The 20541-nt window shown below is 44.6% G+C and overlaps 1 protein-coding gene across 1 annotated transcript; it reads left to right on the top strand.

Moving 5' to 3' along the window:
- The first annotated feature begins 33 nt into the window (after positions 1-33).
- On the top strand, positions 34-19031 carry RILPL1 (Rab interacting lysosomal protein like 1). The gene is made up of 7 exons (XM_062504491.1): positions 34-327; positions 3593-3743; positions 8820-8938; positions 9811-10038; positions 12756-12928; positions 13170-13262; positions 18887-19031. Exons 1-7 carry the CDS (start codon positions 34-36, stop codon positions 19029-19031), a joined length of 1203 nt encoding a protein of 400 aa, XP_062360475.1.
- The last annotated feature ends 1510 nt before the right edge of the window (positions 19032-20541 follow it).

The following is a 20541-nucleotide window of genomic DNA, read 5'->3' on the forward strand; positions in this document are numbered from 1 at the left end:
CGCCTATGCGGGCGCCGCGGGGCCGGGCGAGCCATGGACGGCGGCGGGGTGCCGCCCGCCCTGGAGAAGAACGCGGCGGAACTGACGGTCATGGACGTGTACGACATCGCTTCGGCCGTGGGGCAGGAGTTTGAGCGGGTGATCGATCAGCACGGCTGCGAGGCCATCGCCCGCCTCATGCCCAAGGTGGTGCGGGTGCTGGAAATCCTGGAGGTGCTGGTGAGCCGCAACCACATCAACCCCGAGATGGAGGAGCTGCGCCTGGAGCTCGACCGCTTGCGCCTGGAGAGGATGGACCGCATCGAAAAGGAGCGGAAGCACCAGAAGGTGCGGGCGGGGACCGGGGGGACGCGGCGGGGCAGGGCTGTCCCCGCCTGCCGCAGCCGCTGTGGTGGAAGCCGGGCTCCGGCCCCCCCGCCGCCGCCGGGAAAACAAAGAGCGACGCCGGGGTGCGGGCCGGGATGTCGTGGGAGCGGGCGGGGCACGCGTGCGGTTACAGCCCGAGCGGGCTCACGGGCTCTGCGCGGATGCTGCCTTAGTGTCGCTGAGGCTTTGGGCGTGTTGTTGTTTTTTGTTTCCTTCCCTCCTGGAAGTTTCCTCCCTCCTTTCCTTTCTCCACCCCTTCCCCAGTCACTGCATTTCCTTTCCCCGATTAGTACTCCTGCTCCATCCCCTCTCCTGACGAGAGGGTAGTGCTGCTTCCTGCTAGGCCAGGAAAGGTCACTGACAAGAATACACTTTCCTCTCCGGAGCTGGGAATGATTTAGCAGTCTCGTTTTCCTGGAGCAGACTTCGGGTTAGGCAAGTCCTAGGAGAGTGATGGAGAACCAAGTGATTTCACAGCAGTCAGAGCTGAAGAGTAGGGAAGAGCACTCTGCCAGATTGCTGCTCCATCCTCCGATGGCAAGATGCACCTCGGCTTGTTCTGGGATGGTCATAGCATTCCCTGACCCCACTCCTATTAAAGCCCAAGGTAGAGAGCATTTCCCATACCCTCTCATGGCAGGACAGCATGCTCCAGTTACTGCAGTAAAAGTGGCAGATCCACTCTTCAGACCATCCAGATAACCGATATAAAAAAATGGTTCTTCTTTAAATGATTATGCTAAATCACCACTGCTGTCTCATGCCATTCCTGATTCTGCACACAGAATCAGGATAAACAGGACACAGGGGATTCTGGAAGAGAGACCCCAGCTTCAAGATTTGGCTTAAGTGGATAAATTCCAGTTTAATTTTTTCAAAAGAGTCTGCTAAAGGGTTTTCACCTAGCACATGGAAAATCCAGGATAAACCCTGCAACATTTTGCAGAGGAAGTCTCAGAGCAATATCTCTGAAAAGGAAGGTTAAAATACCTTTAAATGTAAAAAGCCTTGATAAGTCTCAAGAGTATGAAAATAGGTCTAGAGAATAGATACAAATATGTTGGATATTTACCAAAGGCTGTGGGTGAAGTGGAAACTGAACTCATCCAGTGTCATTGTACAAGTTGTTTTGTTTTTGAAGTTCTTGTAAGTGTTAAAAAGTTTCCTAAACGTGTCAGCTGATCTCCCTGCCAGTCAACCACCTCTGCTCTGTCAGCTTCTCTGAGAGTCATGAAGTGGCTCAGGGAGTGCTTAAACAATTTACTTCAGTCTAAACAGATTTTAACAGGAAAATAAACTGCATGATACACTTTTTTTTTTTTTTTAAATCAAGCGGGTTCCCAGTGCACCAGGTCCCCGTAGAACTGTGGTCTCACATCTTCTCTGTTCCAGTGTGAGGGTTTAAGACTCTTTCACAGGACAGGTGCTGATAAGCAGAAAAAAAAAAAAAAGATAGTGAGAAATAGGTTTTTTTTTACCTCAAAGCCTCCAGAAAATACCCAGAAAAGCTCTTAATGGTCCTTGCAAGCATCAGTTTATGAGATTCCAGCACCTAAACTTTATGTGTGAATCTGTTTTGGTGTAGACCTGGCTCAGCACCCACTGCCTGGGGCTTCCTGAGCTGGCTGGCACTGCCTGGCCCGTGGATGTGTCTCCCCTGTCTGGTACTTCCATTAATGAGGATTCAAAAGTTAATTTCTGCTCCAATTCACTGGGCTCTTCAATAGCAATAAATGACAAAGTTTGCCTAGGCAAACCTTAGGATAAGGTTTAAACACACAACCTTAGTTGTGTGTTTACAGTGCAGCCACATATAAATGATACAAGTTTAGATTGTTTGGGGGTTTGTGTACATTCTATTTTGGTTTTATAAACATGCTTGTAAGTGCTGGTTTATTGCTAAAATAGGTCACTGCATTATTTTAGCTACAGAGTTGTAACAGGCAGCATCACTGTAAATAGTCCCAGTTTTTGGAAATATCAATTTCATTACAAATTTACTTTTCTCTCAAGATAAAGAGTTTCAAGTAAAATAGGTGATTAATGACATTTTCTTTCCTTTTCAATAGTTAAGTCTGCATGGATTATCACACCTTTGCTATTTATTATTCTTTGGCATATCATGTTTACTGCAACACTTTTAGCAGCAATACAGTAATAAATACTGGAATAAAATGGCATTTGGACCCAAAAGTCACCAGGAAGATGAGTTCCCATTATCAGAGCATGCATTCAAAGCAGAGAGCTACCCTTTAATCTGTGAGCAGGGCTTATTTTAGCCTCGAGCTGTGCTTGGCTGGGTTGTTGTCTGAATGTGTTTTGTTGTTAGGTAGGAAAGGGGCATGTGGATGGATGTGAAAGTCAGCAGTGACTCAGCCTGGCTCCAGGGATTTGCATGCAGCTTTTTGTTTGAAGAACATCAGTTAAAATGGAGCAGGGAATGCCCCTCACTGCAGAAGGGAGATATACAGAGAAGCTTTTGAAACAAGCAGGACTCTTAAATACAACTGTTTTCCTTGAGGACTTTTTACTTTTTGTCCTGACTTGACCTTCATGAGGACTGGTGACAGCTGCTCTTGACACACAGTGTCCCGACAAATGGGAGCTGTTTTGACTGGCCAGGCTGCCCTAACACAGACACCACTCAGGACATTCCAGGAGAACAATTTACATGGGAAGCAGCAGGCTTTGGGTTTGTGTTCACTTTGTGCACCAGGAGCTCTGCCTTTGCTGCACTGGATCACACACTCATCTATTTATACTTGTGTTTCATAACAGGAATTTAGCCCAGGCTGTTCTGTCGCCCTGACTCCCTGGGCCTCGATGTGGGATGGTTTGGGGGCATTTCTAACAGCTTTGCAGCTGCTTCCTGGGGTGCAGGAGGGAATTGGTGCTCCTGTTTTGTTATTTGTCTAACACAGCATCCTTCTTAATCTGGTCCTTCCCTCAAAGCAAGGCATAAGGAGCCATCCTTTAGGTAACTTGCTTTGCATCAGGAATAATCCCCTCAGGTATTTACATTCAGCATATAGCAAAGGGGACTGTGGTGGCTGGTTTCCTGGTGGTGGCATTAGAAAAGCAGATTTCTTCTAAGAAACTCAAAGTACTCTTCATTTAATTGTTTTCCATAAGAAACAGTAGGATCATTACTAGTTTGTAAGTCATCCAGTCAAAGACTCTTAACATGTTGTAAAATATAAATGTGTTGTCCTGATCTACCCTATAGGAATTAGAACTGGTGGAGGATGTCTGGAGAGGGGAAGCACAGGATCTTCTTACCCAAATTGCACAGCTGCAGGAGGAGAATAAACAACTGATGACAAACTTGTCTCACAAAGACATTAATTTCACAGAAGAGGAATTTCAGAAGCATGAAGGCAAGTTTGCTACTTCAGATTCAGTCCTTGCTTTGTTACAAAAAGCAATACTTTATCAAAATGCTTTGACTGGATATTTTGGTGTGGTTTTTCCCTGTAGATGGGTTCAGATCTGGGTTTTGAAGAATTGTTTATTATTTTTTTTACCTAAACAGAAAATCTCTGAATACGTGATGACACTGAAGACATGATAAGAGGTAGAGGGATGAGGGAAAGAAAAACAACTTTTTGTTTGGCTGAAAAGCCTCTCTGGAAGTAAAGTCTAGATACACCTTTTAGTCTATCACTTGTTTGGGTTCTCATTTTGCAAAAAATATTCTTAAGCCCTCTTTATGTTTTTTTAATACAAACAGAATAAGACATTCAAGTGTTTATTTCACACATTATGCACAAAACCAAGGGCAGCTGTTGATCTCCTCAGGATAACTGTTTCATAAGTAGCACATCAATGTTTCTTTGTTGAAATTTTATCAGTCCCCCATATGGAGATATTCTAAGATAATATGATAATATTCTCCTAGAAGAGGAGATACTGGTTTTACTTGATTTATCTGCCTTTTTTGGAGACTTATAACCAATTTAGAGTAAATCAAATTTATAGTCCAGGAAGGGGGTGAATCCTAAGGAGTTGAAACAACACATTTGTGGGCATTCTTGAGGCAGAATGAAGTTCAAGACATACCTGCAAGTACAGATAGATCTCACTGCAGCAACTGAAACAATTGCCAGCCTCAGCTCTGACCCACAGCTCAGCCAACAGCTCTTTCCCAGGAGCAGAGGAATAGATGCCTCTTTGCTCCAACATTCCCAGCACAGAATTTGAGGTTGTGAGATCCCAAGTCCATTTCCCAATGTCCTGAGTGGAGCATGCAGGGTGACTGAGCAGTCTGAAAGCAGAGCACACAGCTGAGCCATCACAGCTCCCCAGTGATCATTAGGAATAAAGGGATATCCCTTTCCAAGCTCTGGAGGCTGGGATTAAATGGAGGCTTGCTGGAGGTGGATAAAACTGTCCAACACTGTGGAAGTTGCACTTGTTCCCTCCCCAAGGCTCAGTGCTGCTCACTTGCACTGGGGAAGAGTATAATGAAACCTTGAAAAAGTAAAAATTGTTAAACCTCTCAAGATACTTTTTAAAATAAATGCAATGCTTTCGATGTAGGAGTCAATTAGTGGCAAAGAAGTAGCTCAACATCAGGCTGACAAACTCCATGCAAAATTCAGAATGGCAGCAACGAGTCATGGAGCATAAAGACTGATATCATGTTATAAACAACCAGTTCCCCCTTTCTTTTCTTTTTTTGTTCCCCATCTTTTTTCCCTTCCAGTGTCTATCACTGCAGCTCATGTGCTTGCATTTAAATATAGCCATACTCTTCACATCCAGCCAGCCAAGCAAATGCCAGACGTGCTTTTCTTGTTATTTTTACTGTGTCTACCCATGTATGACAACACAAACAAAACCCATAAGCCCATTCCAGAGCTTAGATTCTGAGATCAGTTATATTCTTTTGCCAAAATATTCAGTTTAACTTAAACTTTCATTTATATCAACCCCATTTAATTATTGGGATCTATTATATCAAGCCCAACTGCTTTTCTTTTAGGACATATTGTCATTAACAAGCAGAGAGAGATTTGTCTCAAATTATTTGTTTGGATAATGTCAGAAAGCAGTTCTGCTGCTCTTTTTCAGTGTGATTTAGAGTCCAGAGAAGCAGGATTTCAAGCTCAGTACTGTGTGAGCTGGACTAATTTTGAGCAGATTCCAGTGCTCCTATCTGAGCATGGTTGAGCACTGGGATCACATCTCCCTTCAGTGCTGGCCCCGGGGATCAGCAGCTCACTGCTTACTCACCAGACAGGGGTGACAGGGGTTATTTTACACAGACAGCAGAGGCCACTGATTTGGGTGTGCAAGACCTTGAGAGTCAATCCTGCCAATTAATTCTCAGAGCCTCACTTGAGCATGATGAAGTGTTCATGGGAGAGGCAGAAGTAGTCCTGTGCAAAAAGGAGTGTTCTGTGCAGTCTGAGCAGGGCAGGGTTCCTCTGAAAGGACCTGTGGCAGAACACAAAACACAAGGGAGGGGTTAAAGATGAGCCTGTTACACCCATTAAAGCCACTCCTCCCAAGCCCAAACTGAGCAATGCTTGACGGTGCTGACTGATTGGAATATCCTAGGAGAATGCCACATGTAAACTTGACCCAAGTGTGTCAAACAGGACGAGCAGGCTGCTGTGCCACTGCAGGGGAGCTGCTGGCTCAGCCTGGCTGTGGTAAGGGACAGGCAGCAGGATGGCAGCACCTGTGTGACCCTCCTGTGCTGCAGAACCTACAGTTCCCTTCAAAAGGGGCATCGAATTTGTTCTCAGTATTTAGGTAATGGTGCAGTGTTACAGGTTCTGCCTGGCACTTGGCCTGTAGTGATGGTGTTTAGATCACTAAACGTAAAGAATGGGTTTTTTTCTTTCTTTTTTTTCTTTCTTTTTTTTTTTTTTTTTTTTTTTTTTTTTTGGTGTCCTCCCCTCCAGTTGCTTTCCATTCTCTTGCTGGAACAATGCCAGCAACATTGGATCACAGCAACCCACAGGAAGCTGCTCATAGGATGTGCCTGGGGAAGCCAGCTGGGTGTGCCATTTAAGATCTTGTAGTTATTAGAGTTTGAACCATTTAGAGATAATTATTTTACATTTAGGGCACTTAGTGATTTCCCTCTCCTCTTTCCCAGTGTCTGAGGAAAAGAAAGGAGATGTTTTTGTTTCACAAAACTCTCCACCTTTCCTGAAATAAAAATTGTAGTGATCTGTGCACACAATTGAAGCCTTTTAGGTTCACCAAATGTTAGCAAGAAAAATGAGCACAGTGGGAGGATAACTAGTCAGCACTGAATGGTACTTTAAATAGCACCTGCTATCTAGAGATCTTAAAGCATCTCACAAGTACTAATGGATACAGATGCATTCAGTAGTGCTACCTCCTTCTAAAGTTTCACTGCAGTCTCTCTACTTCAAGACAAAGTTTTGGATTCTTTTGGTTTTAAATAGAGCTGATGTTTCAGGCCCCAGCCCTGAGACTGGCTGCAGTGAGTGGATCCAGGAACCTGCAGTGAGGTTTGTGGGTGCAGAGAAGTACCAGACCTGTGTTATGACAGAGGAATGTGCATCTTTTAGAATAGTTAAGCAGCAGTTTGTGTTTGTGATACTTGTTCTCCCTGGTGGGTATAAGCTGGTACCACAGCAAAGAATTAAAATTATCCTGTGATGAACTAGAACCCAGAGCAGCATAGAGCTGATAAAAACCAGGGTCCAGAAATAGAGCAGGCAAATGTACCACAGAATTAAAAGGGATGAGAATGTAACACTAGATTGTGAACACTGTGTCACTGACAGTTCTTTTCTGGGGTTTGACAGGAACATGTCCTGTGAACCAAATTCCTGGCCAGCCATGACCAGGAGTCCTTTTCCCAGCAGAGCAGTTCCCTGTTCTCTGCAGTATCATAGCTCTGGTCCTTTAGCACTGAGGATTGGAGCTGCTGTTCCTCCTGTTTGCTCTGATCCACTCCCTGCCTGGGAGTCCACAGCTGCTGCAGGAGTGCACACCTACCAGTTACTCCCTTTCCTTCTCTGAGGTTTGTCCTGCTCTGCTCAATTATCCATCAGTTCATTCTGTGAGCTGGAGTTCCTAAAGACATGTAGCTAAATTCTCTTGTGGGAGCAGCTCTGGATTTCTCTGATGAGGGAAGAACAAAACCAGAAAGTCTGAGCTGATGTTAGAAAGTAGAGCCTTTCATGGCTGGATACATTTGATGCATACAGAGCATATTTCTGATGTGGGAGCTGCTTTAATATATTAAAAAGGAAGCAGCTTTCCAACCACCCCAGAGTAGGGAGCGAATTAGCACCACTTGCAGTTTGTAAATGGAAGAAGCTGAAGACCCACATAACAAAATACTTGCCAAAATTAATAGAGTTAGCAGCAGACCCTGGATCTGAGCTCCTGTTTGGGCTGGACTTTGGCCAGAGGAGCCACACACTGCCCTGATTGCAGGGTTTTCATCTTCAAGGATGTGCAATGTGATTCCATGTGATAGTTCAGACCATCAAACTGCACACCTCTGTGCCATTCTCAGGGAAAATCAGGGCAGGAGATTCTTCACCTCACCGAGTTAAAACCTCTGCTCTGTGTCTGCTCTCAAGAGCCCATCACTGCAGTGCCAGATCCAAGTTATCTCTGTAATGGCAAATAGAAGAATGTTTCCTGTTTTGTGGTTTATGACATTTCTTAATGATTCATTGGTCAGATTTAAGGTTAATCTAACACTTTATTTCCAGACAGGATCAGTGTTGGATTCTTGGCAATGTTCCAAACTCCTTTCATCAGTGAAATGCTATGAAGTATTTTTCTCCCAAGTGGTTACTCTAAACATGAATTACCACACAATAGGATGGGAAAAGGGTGGTAAAACATGAGAAGAAAATATGTGACCATCATTCAGACTAAATTTTGGTTCTGCGTGCAGGGTGGGGGTACCCTCTGAAGGTCCTGTTTCATCTTCTCACCAAACACAAAAATGGATTTCAACTAAATTGTTCCATCTAAAATTAATCTAGTTCAGTGCTCCTCAGCTGGTTTGGATCCAGATGCAGTCCACAACAGTGATGTGTTTTCTACATCTTACTGAAGATCCAGACCATCTTTTTTACTATTTTCACGGGGCCTTGGCCAGCTGATTCCAGAGATAATCACACAGATAAACAAGCTCCCTAGGGCACAGTGTGAACATTGATGTAAAACTACTAAGGCAGCAAGATGAAGCAGTGTCATTCACTGCTATAAATGTTTCTGAGTACTGTCAGTTCCTTTTTTTAAGGAGTCTCTGTGCCGTAGCTTTATGGAGTGGATTCTGTCATCTGTGTTCTCTGTTACCCTTGAAGTAACCTCTAAAGCATCTTTGTAATTGTACCAGCAGGCAACTTCCAGAGTCTACTTAAATATTTCTCGTTGTTATTGTTCTCAGGCTCAGCAGCTCCTGACTGTCCTTCGTTTGTGTTCTGTGTTCTTTTTTTAACCAGGGATGTCAGAGAGAGAGCGGCAAGTCATGAAGAAGCTGAAGGAAGTGGTAGATAAACAGAGGGATGAAATCAGGGCAAAGGACCGGGAACTTGGACTTAAAAATGAGGATGTAGAGGCTGTAAGTGGCTCTTGGTCTTCTTCTTTCTCACCCACGCTTCCATAGCCTGGTTTTGAGTTTGAAGTTAATTTAGAAAGTCTAAACAGTGCTGGATTAATAATCTTGCAACTGTGGAGTGTCCAGAATGGTCAGGCTTCACCAGGGATGCAGTGTGGATCACCTCTGCATGAGAAGGGCACTGCTCAGTCCAGGCCACCCCTGCCAGCAGTGGCCTGTTCAGGGCTTAGCCTCAGATGAGTCACAGACTCCACTGTGACTCTGGGCATGACATGAGATTTGGCACTTTCTGTGGAATGACCTCCTTACCCATATTTTGCTTCCCATTCCTCATACTGCCTCATGTCCTTAGGCCATAGGGCTTTCCTGGTGCTAGTAAGGCCAGGCCAAGGTAATCTCTGCTCTGCCCAGGTGCCTCTGGCAGGTGCTGCAGCCTTTTGAACTGGGGCTGTCACACACACACCCAGCAGGTCACATCCTGCCTTAAGAGAGAGCCTTGGAGCAAAACGCAAAGTACTTACAAACTGAACACTAAGGATTCTTCTGCCTTGTCTTTCTTCTCCCCTGGGTTAAGATTTGATTCAGAATCCCATAAGCCACCCTATCCTTGAACTAATATCAGAAGAGATGGATTTGCTTTTATCTGAACAACTCCCTGCGCTAGGAGAATTTACTCTAGAAATCAATTAAATTTGAGTGACTGAAATTGTAGTAGATAATTAGATATTAGAAAAACTAATATGGGGGTGAGGAGAGAGGGGGAATTTTTCAGATTAAATGCAACAGGAGCCCACTACTTTAAGATGGTGTTTGGGATTGGGCCATCGTGGCTCACGGCTGCATGGGCACTGAGCTCTTGCATGGATGTTTTGCAGCTTCAGCAGCAGCAGAACAGGTTGATGAAGATCAACCACGACCTGCGGCACCGCATCACGGTGGTCGAGGCGCAGGGGAAGGCGCTGATTGAGCAGAAGGTGGAGTTGGAAGCATATCTGCAAACCAAGGAGCAGGAGATGGGCAACCTGAGAGCAGAGCTGGGGAAGCTCAGAGAAAAGCTGCAGGGTGAGGACAGCCAGGCCAGCCAAAATGGGGAGGAAGTAAAGGTAAGAGACACTTTGAATCACCTTTTAAACAGTCTTTTACAAAGCTTTGGACTTCATACCAAGTACCTCTTTGCCTTTTGGCAGGGCTGTGGCAGTGTTTGCTTCATTTTGTTTGTACACGCCTACTCCTTCTCCCAAAGGAAAACAAACACATTCCTTGGAGAGTCTGGGTTTTCCAAAGTGAAACAACCAACAGTAGCTTCAGCTTTGCTAGATCTGCAGATATTCAAGGCCAGATGGGTCACAGGGGTGCACGGGGGTGATGGTGGCAGATGAACCACAGTGGAACAGAAACTGTGCTAGAAATTGTCCCAGAGTCAGGGCAGAGCTCTGCACACCTGGTCCCTGCAGAGCTTATGGCATTTTGGATAAGTCAGGACTAAGCTGGTTAAGTGCTACCAAACATATAAATACTTCAAGGCTCTTTTTAGAGGAACCAACTTTGGCCTTATTTCTGCTTTTGCTTCCTATTAGAATTTGTGCAGTGAAGTGTTGTGAGCACAGATGTTAGTGAAAAACAAATGTTCCTGCTGGCAGAGCCAGGTTCTTGCAGAACAGGCAAAGTGACAGTCTGCAAATGGAGCTGGGCTGAGATCAGAGCAGCACGAATGCAAACTTCAGGGAAGCTTCCTGAGAAAAAGATAACACTGATCTATTGATCCCTTAGTCCCCTTTAGGGTTCCTAGTATTTTCCTTTGTGCCTATGACATCACTTTTTTATTCCTGAAGCAAATGTACTGTGTTTCCCTCTCCTCATGATGCTCTTAGCAGAGTAGGAGATGCAATAAGGGTGTCATGATATTTAGGAACTTAGAGGAGCTGTATCACACAGAGCTGTTCAGCTTGATGCATTGGTAAGAGCTCCATGGTATAAATGCCTGACAGACTGCAGCAGAGAGTGAAACACCCAGTGAAACACCCATTTCACTAGCAACAGGCAGGAATACACATCAAAAAGCAGAGACGAGCTGATGGGGTACCTTGGTCCCCCGTGAATGTGACAGCCAGTTGTGTTAACATGTCACTGCTGAGTTGGGCAAGCACTGTATTAATAATAATGAAAAGGATTATTTCATTGCTGTTAATTCAGCCAGGACACCCAGCTTTGTAAACAGGGCTGGGGAGCCCAGGCCTGGAGCCAGCAGGAGTGAAAGTGTCCTCAGTGTCAGCAGAGAAAGGATGCATTCTTCACCTCTCTCTAACTCATCAGTTCCATGGCATTGGCTCCTCTTCTAATGAGAGCTGTCCCGGCTCCCTCTGCCAGGACACTGCTTACACAGGAATTGCAGTGGCAAGCAGAAAGCTGGAATAGCTGCATGCTCCAGAATGGACATTGCTTGTTGGCCTCAGTCAAGGACATTTGCATCCAGTACAGGCTGCTCAGTCTTTTCTGATTTGAGCCAAATCTAGCAAAAATAGCTTATTTGGGCAGAGATGTGGGACAAATATACAATCAAAAGGAGAGAAACCAGCTCAGACCTGTACCTAGGGGGTGAAGAGGAGGAAAAGTGTTTGGGTAATTTCCTTTGAACCTCTTGTTAGGTTGCATCACTCTTTATTTCATGTAGTCTGTGCAAATGAATGTGTTTGGATGAAAAGGGTGATCAAACAGTGCACAAGTGAGCATCACTCTGCTGCCTCATCCCTGCAGGACAGGCACTGAAATTCACCTTGCACCAGCCTTAGCCAAGTTCAGCCTGAAACCACAGATCAGTGTATTGCAAAACCATTTCACAAACACAGGAGCTTAGAAGAGGGTAGGGTTAGGATTACAAAGAATGGACTGTGTAGGAATTTCACTACTCAACTCCTCAAATTTCCAGCTTGTGTCCCAGCAAGATGTCACTGCCACACAGGAGCTCTGAGACTCTGATCTCTGCATCCTCCCAGGAGGGTGAGAGGCTGGCCTGGCTGCTGGCAGCTGTGATTTCATGTGCTGGCCTCTATGAGTCCTTGCAAAAAGCATCACATTTCAAATGGACTTTGCTACATTTCAAGTGTATTTTCCTGGAACAGTGTGTCCTGCGTTTATTTGCATTGTTATAAATCCTGCAGACATCTTAAGGCTTGGAGCTTCTTTTCAGAATCTTGATTTCAAGGACCCAGAACCTTGTGATTTTTCATCATTTCTGTGCAGCCACTGAGTGGAACAACCACACAGGACCTGAGCAGTGGTGTTCTGTGTGCTGTGCTTACACAGACCATGTTTTCACAAGCAGTTTGTGCCACAGAGTTCTAAGCAAGTGCCAGAGGTGACAGGAAGCAGCCCCACAGGCCTGGGAATCAAGACTTGTACATAGAGAGCAAATTGTGGCTTGTTGGGAGCCACAGAAACTGGGTGGTGAGAGAAAAAATTCCTCCAAGCTTCCAGTGAACTCTTAGAGGAAAAGACAAGGCAAGGGTACACCTGTATAAACACCTCATCTGCAACTTTCTGCCACTTTAGAGCCAGATCTGGTGCTAACACCCCTCACGGTTTTTAATGAAAGCATAAGAGGGGATAGAAACTTTAATCTCCACTTTGTATGTTTACATTATAACAAGACACCTATCTGTGGGAGGAGCTGGAAGGAACTGCATGACCTTTCAGTGTTTTTATGAAAAACTGATGTTTGATTTACTCCATTGGTTAAAAGTATGATTTCTTAAAACTGACTTATCAAAAGCTGGACATTTGAATTGGACAGTGAGTTTAAAGCCAACATTTCACTCCCTAGGCAGAACCAAACAATGATGATTGTCTCTCTGAGTCAGAAAAGATGGCAATGGACTTAAAAGATCCCAATCGCCCAAGATTCACCCTGCAGGAGCTCCGGGATGTCCTTCACGAGAGGAACGAACTGAAATCTAGAGTGTTTTTGCTTCAAGAGGAGCTTTTATATTACAAAAGGTGGGTTACATCTCTTCTCCTGTTGGATGGTACACTCACAGGGAAGAAAATATTGAACAGAGACACAGTTCTTGGTGCTGATCCTTGGTTGATAAAAAAATCTTTAAGTGATTTGAATGGGTTTTGAACAGATCTTTTTGCATTTCTTCATCAGCAGTAGCTGCCTCAGATTGAATTGTAGATCCCAAAGTGCTTCCATGGCTTGGGAGGAGAAAATTAATTATCTTTTCTTTCTTTCAAGTGAGGAAATGGAAGAAGAAACTAGATCCCCACAGCCTACACCCATAATTCAGCCAAAACCCTCAACTCAGCCTGAATCTGGAATCAAACGACTGTAAGTAATATATTTACTAAGCATACTGGATGTAGTCTATAAATATCAAATGTTTCTTATGCATAGGACAATTTTAAAGACTTTAAAATGTCAGAAAACCACATTCCTACTGCATATGAGAGAGACACTGAATGAGCACTTGGCAGATGTGAAACAACAGTTGGTTTTGGCCAAAACTTTTGGCTAGATCTAGGACAACTTTCAGTCTTGGATTATCATTTTCCCATGACCTCACTGTGATCATCTCCCTGTTGACTGAAGTTTTTAGACCCCGACTTGCACTATGTGGGCAGCACAAAAACCTTCTGTTTGCTGAGCAGATTTGCTGCTGAGAGGAGGGGCACTTGCTTGGCTAAAAGAGCCCCACCTTTTTCTGAATTATGAATGCTGCTGTTGGAAAAGCTTACTGCCAGAGATGTGCTGTTACTAGAGTATCACTCAGTTATAAAATCACTATGTTGGCCAGCTCTTTTCTCTGTTGAAACTCCCTCCTGTACATTTATTTATTTTATTATATATAATATATTTAATATTTATTATTAATTATGTCTTCTAATCTCATAGCAACTCTGGATTTTTGTGATAATGGAAGCTTAACTTTTTAAACTGCATAAGTGATTTTAGAACAGTTGTTTCCATATAAAGAGCTCTTCCATCCTGTCCCCATGTCCACAACCTTAAATCCTTGTTTAATAACAGCAGCAGCCCTGTGAGAGTAAATTCCATAGGAAGATCTGGACTGACCCAAAACACCATGAAGTCAGAAGGGCACTGTTGACTATTTGCAGTACACTGCAGCTTTCTGCCTGTGCTGAGAGAAACCTTCTTCTCACATGAGAAGAAAATACACTTTGAGTTTGGTCATCAGTTTTCATTCTGCCACTGTGATGATGATGATGATGATGATGATGATGATGATACTGTGTTGCACAAGATCTTCACTGTAAAGTTTCTCTTTTCTTTTACGTTTCTTTTAGAGCTTTTTAAAGCTTATTCTGTTGTAGGGAATGGCTGGTTTCAGCTGACACAGTTTGTGTTGTACAGCTTCCATGTTTGATTTGAAATGCTGCCTTTGATAAAGCAAAGGCACCATAAAAATGTAAACAGAGGCTGTAAGGCAGAGCACATGTTGGTGAGGTTTCAGTTTTGACTCTGCCTAAGCTGAAATTACTTCCTTTAGATGTCAAGCTCTGTCTCCAGCTTTCACTCTGCTGTCTCTCCACTTAGCCATCATATTAAATAAGGGAATATAAAACTGTCTACCTGAGTAATCTGAAGGATGGTAACAGAATTCTTGCAGCCTGTGTGGAAAGGATTTCTCTGGCAGGGTTTTATTTTCCTTCCCTCCTCCCCTCTCTGTGTGTTATCAGCACTGCATTTGTAGCTGGGCTTTAAAAAAACAGGAAATGTCACTGCTGGGCAAACTAAAGAAGCCAAATGTAGCTTCTGTCCTGTCCCAACACCCTCCTGCCCCAGCTGCAGTCCCTGCCTGCTGCAAGGTGTCTCCACAGCTCCCTTCTCCCTCTCCAGGGTCCCTCTGGCTGCCTGGGGAACACTCTGGCACATGAACTCTCTGTACCCAGTGATGTGATGAAAACTTCCAGTGCTGCTCTCTGCATGCAGAGTGCCTTTACAGAGGAAAGTAGGGTTGCTTTTCCCTCTCTTTCAGAGTTTTCCTCCTGATTATACAAAAAAGCTGAAGTACAAAAATAGGAGCCCTCTCAAGGGAAGTTTTGTGCTTGCCTGTGCAATGTGCCCTTTTTCCCTTCAGCACACAGTCTGAGGGAATGAGCCATATGGATGTGTAGCCTGCACCATCCAGGACATGCTCAGGTGATTCAGTGCTCCAAGTACATAAAGAAAGGAAAACAAAAGCTACAAAAATCAGCATCTTTTTCTGGGTTGGCACATTTGGGGCAAACTCTTGAGTTCTGATCTCAGGCTGACTCGTACATTTGTCTCTCCCACATCATGTGACAGACTTTTAATGAAATAATGTAACCAGGAGGCTTTACTGAGGAGGAAAAGTCCAAGAATTAAAAATGCTCTCTCTGTTTGGAGCAGAAAACACCCTTTTGTTTTCTCCCTATTCTTGCAGTCTACAAGAGCTGGTGTGTCTGTCAGTTCTGCAGCTCAGGATGTGCCACACTGGGCAAAAATAGAAATCCTGGCTGCTGCTAATGATCCAACAGTGTTTGCCCATTTGTTTTTAATTTAAATCTCAGAACAGCAGTTAGTGAACTGGGGAGAGCTGCATTTGGTGACAAGTGAAATGTCTCTCGTGATTTCAACTTAATCTTTAATTGACATTAGTCCACAGTTCAAAAAAATATTTGGCACAAGGGAGAACCTCTGAGGAGAGAGAATCCTTAGACAAACAGAGGGTGCTGCAGGTACGGATGGAGGTGTGCTGGCAGCTGTGTGTGGGGCTGGCTGGGCACAGAGCACTCAGCTCTCTCAGCCTCTGTGCTGCATGGATTGTCTAATGCTCAGTGCAAGTGCTGAACCCTCACAAAGAACCCGTCTTGCTGCGAGCCAGCTCCAAAGTGCTCCTGCCAGAGCAGCTGCAAGGTTTCCCAAAAGCATTCAGCTGCCTGCAGTTGGCATCTTTCTGCATGAGAAGTAACACAGGTTCTTTTGGAACAGACACACAGGGCCTTTAACCACGGGGTTTCTTAGGAAGTTATTTCAGAAGTTCACTTGCAATACTGGATTTTAACTTGAAAATACCAACTGTAACCCTTGTGAAATCTTTAACTGTAATGTAGTAATGCTGGTCCTCTCTAACCCTGTGCCAATATCCAGTAGTCACAGCAGAATCCTGTTTTGTATTTCTTAACATACACCTTCATCCTTCATTTCATTGTGTCTGTGCCTGTTTGTCTCTTGGAACAAAAAAGTGCACTGTGCTCTGCATTGCTAGAGGAGGTCATACCTTGATGAAATCCAACCCAGGTTGCAGGCTGCCTCACCACAGGAAAGTGGTATCTTCTAGAAATCCAAAAGCAACTGAAACTGCTACAATAACTGTTTTGGTTTTTTGTTTTTTTTAAACAAGACTTTTTCACTGAGGAGAGCTGTCTTGGGTGATGCAGATCCCCCTGTAACGTGTCCTGTGTTTTAATTCAAAGTAACCCCATGTATCATGTTTGCCTCTTTTTAATGGAATGCTTTTTCTTTCCCTTGCTCCAGTCTTATCTCTTCTGTGTCTGTACTTTCCTGACCAGGATCTTTACAGCCATAATGCCCATGGTAGCAGCTGGATTGATTCCAGACGATCCCACATTGCAGCCAATAAGAAGACTTGTGTCCCTTGTAGGAATTTTTTTTAAATGTTTGGTACTGTGCTTTCCTCTTGCATGACCCCATGTTAACGAACACTGCTGGTTGCATTCTCCTGGCTGCCAGTGGGATCCCAGGGGATCAAAGTGCCAATCAGAATGACCAGTCAGTGTCAGTACTCATCCCAGTCCTCCATGCTCACCCTCAAACTGACACGTTATCACCTTTTGCCTTAATGTTGCCATGCTAAACCGGTCAGTATTCCTTGGAAAATCAGTGCAATATGCAGTTTTAACCAGCATCTGTTAATTCTGCTTCCTAAGCAAGGCTATTCACAGTTCTCACCAGTGCTTTTTGAGAAACTGGTTTCTAACAATTTGTTACAATCATTAGAGTTACAGAATGGAGTGGCTGATTTCCACATTAATTTCCACTGTTAATTACAGGCTGTTGCATTCATGTCTTTCTATCTATGCCCTGTATATTTTGTCTCTAATTATGTATTTTGGAATAGAGTGTAAACTCTTCATAATCAATTCTGTCATCCAATTCTTGGCTCTCCCTGGAAGACATACTGATAATTGCTAATGCAAAGTCTCTTTGAACTGCTGCTTTAGTGATCTTTATATTTAAAGCAACGACACAGTTTCCTCTCCATACAGACAGGCTTTTTCCAAACATCCTCCATGAGAATTTTCTAGCCATAATAACAATTTTCATTGTTTCAGAAGGAATTTTAAAAGCTGAACCCTTTAGAGATTTACAGTCTTCTTTTTCTTCTGCTTAATTTCCTGATAAAGTGAAAAATTACTGAGCTTTGACATTTGAAACTGACTGTACAAACACAACAGGCCTTTGTGTGGGCTTCCAGACAGTAACCCTGAGCAGGCAGCACTAAAAGTGCTCTGTAGAAAGGCTTGGTCACTAAACACTTCTTTTATCAGCTGGAGCTGGCTCTGGCCCTGAAAATACACAGTACATGTGTGTGAGCTCATGAGCTCCTGTGATGAAGCTGGTAGAAAAGGATGAGGCTAAGTGCAAAAGACTTATTTCACTATTAAGCCTGCACATTTGAAGCCAAGAAATGCAAAAGTTCAGGTCCTGCTGGCACTGTTATTTGTGTGCATTTAACTTGTAGTGGTTTATTGCCCTTTCTAATCAGCAAGTAATTATTCTCAATACTCTCAGTGATTATCATCCAGCCCCCTGTGTATTGAGAGGCATGGAAGGCCAAACCCTCTGCTCTGCACAGAGCTGGGGAGGGTTGGGATCGTGGTGCTGAGGGGGATGGAGAGTTGGAGGAGGGAGAAGGCTGAGCAAGGTGAGCGTGGACTCAGGGTCAGGTTTATGCCCTGACCAATATTCCACCACCCAACAAAGCTGAGCTTATATTGGCATAGTCCCTTCCTGTGGAACATTTAGCAGTTCCTGTCCTGGAACTGTGTAACACTTGGTACAGTGCAGACAAAACAATCTTCACCTCCTGAAGCCCACCCAGCACTGAGACCAAAGGGATCCACAGCCAACTCAGTCCTTTGGTAGCTGGAACCACAACTTTTGCATTTCTCTGCAGGCCTGAACACTGCACTAACACCTCTTGTACTGAACCATCAACGAACACTGAATTTGCCTAATCCAATAACCTCATCCCATACAAATAAAACAATACTAAGGATTTTTCCAGCTGTGTTTTTTAGCTGTATTAAATGGCTGTTGGTTCATGTACGTCATTATCTTAGAGCACCCAAGCTGTGTGACAGGAAATGACGTGCACACTTGTGTGCATTTGTTCAGAGCCTTCATCCTGCAAACTCTCGTGCACATAGTGCATTTATTCATTCATTTTTGCAGGAACCAAGTCTATGTATCAAAACCTCTACACTGGGAACAAACTGGGAGATTTGTTTTCTTATCTCGTGAACTTCACTGCTGACAACCTTTAAAAAAATCTCTTTCTGCTTTGTGGTAAAATATACAGATTTAATGCCAAAGATACCACTTTACTTATGCCAAGAAACTAACCTGGATCGTGTGGCTTCGTTACCTGAGGGCTGGGGAAGGGGGAACCTACATCTAAGTGATACCTGCACCTTGTAGAGTCAACAGCATTTAGAGCTTACCTGAAGCTTCCGTAGCCAAACCGCTTGAGATTGAATGACTCCATCCCTAACAACGTTCTGACATGCACTCCCATCAGGCTGCTTGATTTTCTGCAGATGCAAGCAGTTTTTTGCTCAGTGTTTTGTTGTGCTGTGTATTGGGGTGGGTGTTTGAAGTGCTTTCAGGATGGTAAACACTCTCCTTTCTTTTCCCTCCCTCCCTCATTGCTCCCTTCCCGGAAGGTTTAGTTTCTTCTCTCGTGATAAGAAACGTATGCAGGCGTCACAGAAAAATGTCCACTTCCAGGGAACTTTTGGAGAATGGTCACATTCAAACAGAGACGACTCCTACATGGAACAAGGACAAGAAGCCCTGCAACACCTGTGACTAAACCCCTGAGGTGTTTGGTTTGCTGCAGTAGATCTCGACAGCCTCGTAACAAGAAGCTTCTGTAAAGCATTGCGGCAGCTCCTCACTTTTACTTGCCTTGCACAACTCGGGGGTTGTTTCAGACTCTCCAAAAGGGATCCCTCACTGTTCACTTGGTGACTGTTTGCTGCAAACAAGAACCCAAGCTTTGTAGTAACAGTTGCTGACACCCTGGGACATGGAAGCTTCTAGATGACTTGTTTTGTGCTGAATAACAAGTCTGTGATCTTGTTCATGCATTAACTACAGTAACACAAGCTTCTTTAAACCAAAAAGGACCCGTGCCATTATTAGATGTTTGTTTGCAGTGTATATCTAGTACAGGGCAAACTTTTACCCTGTTTGTTAACACTATTTGTTGTTTTCTTTTTATTTCTGTAAGAACTTTTTCAAGAGGGGTACGACAGCTGGATGCCCTGGGTGGCAGCCCACAGCTCTGCTGTGTCCTGTCAGTGCCGCTGGCATCGGCATCTTGCAGAGTCACCCCTTGGGAATCCACACAGTGATAACTGGAGTAGCCTTGAGAGGGACAGTGAGTGTACGTTTCCCTTGTGCTTACAGTGCCTAAAGCATGAAGAGCTGATGTATGAGGTGAGCGTGCCTTGTGTTCTGCAGTATTAATGGAAAACAAATTGCTTACAGGGAGGAATCCTAACTCTTGATTTTTTTCCCTTCTTACCAGGGATTTCCTCACAGTGTAGCAGGCAGCTGCTGTAAAGGGATTAGCTCTTTCCCACAGACAGGTTTTTAATTAAGTCACACTTCAGTTTCCTGTCTAGGTAAGACTGCCCAACTTCAGAAGGAAATACATCCTCAGCTGGCTGATGTGAACTATTTCACTGACCTAGACATGACCCCAACCTTTTCTCTTGACTAAACACTACGTGGGCAGAGCAGATGAATTCTGTGTGTGAGCTGCTCCTCTGGTGGGGGCAGATGTCTGGGTAGCCCCTGTTACAGGGCTGAACTCACCAGCAACAGCCCAGCAGCTGACCCCAGGGGCTGGATCTGCTTTGCAGCTGAGCTGGTGAGACCCCAGGCCTGACCCAGGTTGTCCTTCCAACACTAAAACCCCACAGCATCAGTGTTGTGGACACCCAGTGCCAGTGCACTCCCCACCTCTGCTCCACACACTCCACGAGGAACCTGACCAGGTGGGAGAGGGTGCAGGTACCCATGGCTGAGTGTGAGGACAGGACTGAGGGGTCTCTGCTGGAGACTGTTGCTCATGGGGAGGGTCTCAGGCCAGCAGGGCCATGGACAGCTTCTGCATGTGCAGCTCAGAGCCAGGGACGGGGAGCTGCTGTTGGCACCACACCCCAGCTGCTCCACCTGCTCTGTAGAGCCTCTTCTCAGGAGTGGCACCAAGGACAGGAAATACAGCTCAGGCTGGGGCAAAGATCCAACTATTCCAGGTACTGAGTGTACGAGGAGCTCTCAAAGGACTCTGGAGGGCCTAGTACAGGCC

Source organism: Cinclus cinclus, chromosome 17 (assembly GCF_963662255.1).
Source record: "Cinclus cinclus chromosome 17, bCinCin1.1, whole genome shotgun sequence".
In the NCBI taxonomy this organism is placed as follows: Eukaryota; Metazoa; Chordata; class Aves; order Passeriformes; family Cinclidae; genus Cinclus; species Cinclus cinclus.

Bases quoted from the DNA above. Each gene is read 5' to 3' on its own strand.
- RILPL1 (XM_062504491.1), top strand. From the start codon at position 34: ATGGACGGCGGCGGGGTGCCGCCCGCCCTGGAGAAGAACGCGGCGGAA. The intron at 10,039-12,755 runs GTAAGAGACACT...TTCACTCCCTAG, and splicing joins AAAATGGGGAGGAAGTAAAG to GCAGAACCAAACAATGATGA. The intron at 12,929-13,169 runs GTGGGTTACATC...CTTTCTTTCAAG, and splicing joins GAGCTTTTATATTACAAAAG to TGAGGAAATGGAAGAAGAAA.